Source organism: Cajanus cajan, chromosome 5 (genome assembly GCF_000230855.2).
Source record: "Cajanus cajan strain Asha chromosome 5, NIPB_CcT2T_4, whole genome shotgun sequence".
Classification (NCBI taxonomy): domain Eukaryota; kingdom Viridiplantae; phylum Streptophyta; class Magnoliopsida; order Fabales; family Fabaceae; genus Cajanus; species Cajanus cajan.
In genome coordinates, this window is record NC_138521.1 from 12,830,500 (window position 1) to 12,833,216 (window position 2,717).

A 2,717-nucleotide genomic window follows, 5' to 3' on the forward strand; every position below is an offset into this window, starting at 1 on the left:
AAATACATTATAAGAAAACTAAGGGTTGCTAGCACCAGAAGATCCTCTTGCATCCAAAGGTGTATTAGAAACACTTGAAGCATCATTTAGCTGAAATAAGAAAAGAAAAAATAGTTAGTTATATATACTATATACAAGGGTGTATCACACATACTATATCATAATGACAATCAATAAATAAAAAAATCAAATTCCAAACAATTATTTTAAAGAACAATAAAATTAAACATGACATACTATGTAAATTAAAACAAGATTAAAATAATTAATAAATAAAATAATAACAACATTTATAAGTCAAATTATTACCTTTAAAGAAGTGCAACAGTAAACAATAATATTTAGACAAGTGTGAACTTCTTACTAAACTATAAAAATGTAATGCAGGTTGTAAACACATAAAAATAAAGATTACAATATTTAATCAAAACAAGAGAGACATCAAGATAAACTATATAAATACTAGATACTAGATATCGAAGATTATATATGATTTCTTTTAATTAATAAAACCTTGTAACTTTGGATGAGGTGACACTAATTTAAAAATTGAAAACAAAGAACCATATATAACTCACTCAACCAATTTAAAATGATTCTACATTACGATGGAATCGATTAATAAAATAAGCATTTAATGGAATAAGTAACCAACCACTTCTATATGCTATCTTTGGGTTTCACAATAATGTTTAAGCCCCAACATGCTTTTACATGTCAGTGTGGTAGTGTGGCTTAGAAGTTATCCGACTCACATTGCCCATGCTATAACCTAATAATGTTATTTAATTACTATGAATGAGACTCAAGCTTTTCCCTGTATATCTTCAGGGACGTAAAACTAGAGTAACACAGACATGTTTGATTCAATCACCAAAGAAATTATGATGTTTTAAACCAGGTGAAAATACTCAGGGGACACTACAAGTTCATAAGTAGATGCCAGTAAACCAATCAATCACCACCAAAGTTATTAAGGGAAAATCTTGATACTTTAAAATATTTAAGTTCAAAAAACATAATATATCACGCAAATTATATTCTCAAACAAGGAACCAAGAACGGAAAAAGTATAACAATCAATAAGCATAAACTAGGGAAGCAAGGTAAAAGGTGGCACAAGGTCTAATACCACTAGAGAAAGACAAAATTAACAGTCTAATCCTCATCTTCCTCATCCCCATCACCACCGGCAGCCTTCTTAGCAGCAGCCCTTTGGTTCTTTCTCTTCACTCTTCCGGGGCGTCCACCACCAAGAGGACTAGTAAGCGAGAAGTCAATGTGCTTCTGAGAGTCAACCCTCACCATGAAAGATGGAATGTTCACCACTTGCCTACCAACCCTGCCAATCCCAAAACAAAAATAAAAAATTGCCATCACCAAAACAATAGATAGCATACATCGACAGCTTCATCTTCAAGCGAATAAAACCAGAAAATCAAAAGAATGATAAACCCCCATTCAGTTCATGCAAAACAAGGTCCTTTTATAAATCCTACATGATTAAAATCAAAATTACGCAAAAACATTATGAGTCTAAAATCTAAATGGATACAAGCTCAGAAAAACTTGAGTACTTCCCCCTACAGAAAATAAAAAGCCTTTTCCAGCACACAAAATCTTTTAAACTTATATCCAATCATACTCAATCTCATTTGCAGCTAATTTGTTTGATCTTATTTTATATTACCCAAACAGCTTATATAAACAACATACAACTTGCATAAGAATAATTAAACCCTATTCCTCCTGATGTGGTTTACCACAAGAATCATAATTATGTGGTTTACCCAAACACACAAAATCACACAAATGGGGCTTCATCACAAAATGCAGGCAATCCAACAAAGTGAAAAGGCAAATCAAAAAATGAAATTTCCCTAAACATATCCAATTAGTCCACAATACTACTATAAACTAACAAACACAGCGCCCAAAAAATAAAAAAAAATTTACCAAAACAAAACACAACTAACTCGCAACTAACACAACCATCAATGAGATTGCGAAAACGGAGGAACCTGATATGCCTCTGCCTGATGAGAACCCTAGCGTGGTGAATGGACTTGGCCATGCCGGACTTGAAAACAAGGGTTTGGAGGCGGCGCTCGAGGAAGTTCTCGACAGTGAGAGCGAGAACGTAATCGAGCTTGTTCTGGGTCTCGTCGAGGAGACCGTAGCGGAACATCCTGCGAAGTAGAGCCTCGCCCTCGAAGATCCTGCGAGGGTTCTTCTCGTCGAGTGTCAGAAGGTTCCTGGCGTTGTTGCAGATGCGGCTGAGGGCGTACTGTACCCTCCACAGCTCTCGCTTGCACCGGAGCCCGTACTCTCCGACAAGCTTCAGCTCCGCATCAAGACGCTCCTTCTCACACGGACGCCGAGGCTTCTTGAATGTTTTCCCATCTGTCAAACGAAACAAAAAAAAAGTAAGAAATCAACGGCCCAAGGCACCCGCGCGCACGCCCCTATCATAGGCCTTGCCCTCCCCAACCGTTCCTCCGTAGACCTCGCTGCCCATCCAGTCGGTGTCGAGACACGTTTCAGTCACGTAACGGGCATTCTCGTTCGTCCTCCCTCACCCTCACCGGAATCTCAAGAGTCAAAAGGAATCAAAATGATGCAAACGGGATTTAGGGTTCACTTTGGAGGCTCAGGAATCATCACAGGATTTAGGAAACATTAAGGAGCCATATATTGATAAAGAGGGTTTAAGAATT

General features: G+C 37.2%; 1 protein-coding gene across 1 annotated transcript; it reads right to left on the reverse strand.

Moving 5' to 3' along the window:
* Positions 1–1,002: 1,002 nt before the first annotated feature.
* On the reverse strand, positions 1,003–2,203 carry LOC145958235 (small ribosomal subunit protein uS4). The gene is made up of 2 exons (XM_083074951.1): positions 2,022–2,203; positions 1,003–1,342 (listed from the first exon to the last, which is right to left on the reverse strand). The coding sequence occupies exons 1-2, from the start codon at positions 2,186–2,188 to the stop codon at positions 1,159–1,161; spliced, it is 351 nt and encodes a 116-aa protein (XP_082931077.1). The 5' UTR covers positions 2,189–2,203; the 3' UTR covers positions 1,003–1,158.
* Between the last annotated feature and the right edge of the window lie 514 nt (positions 2,204–2,717).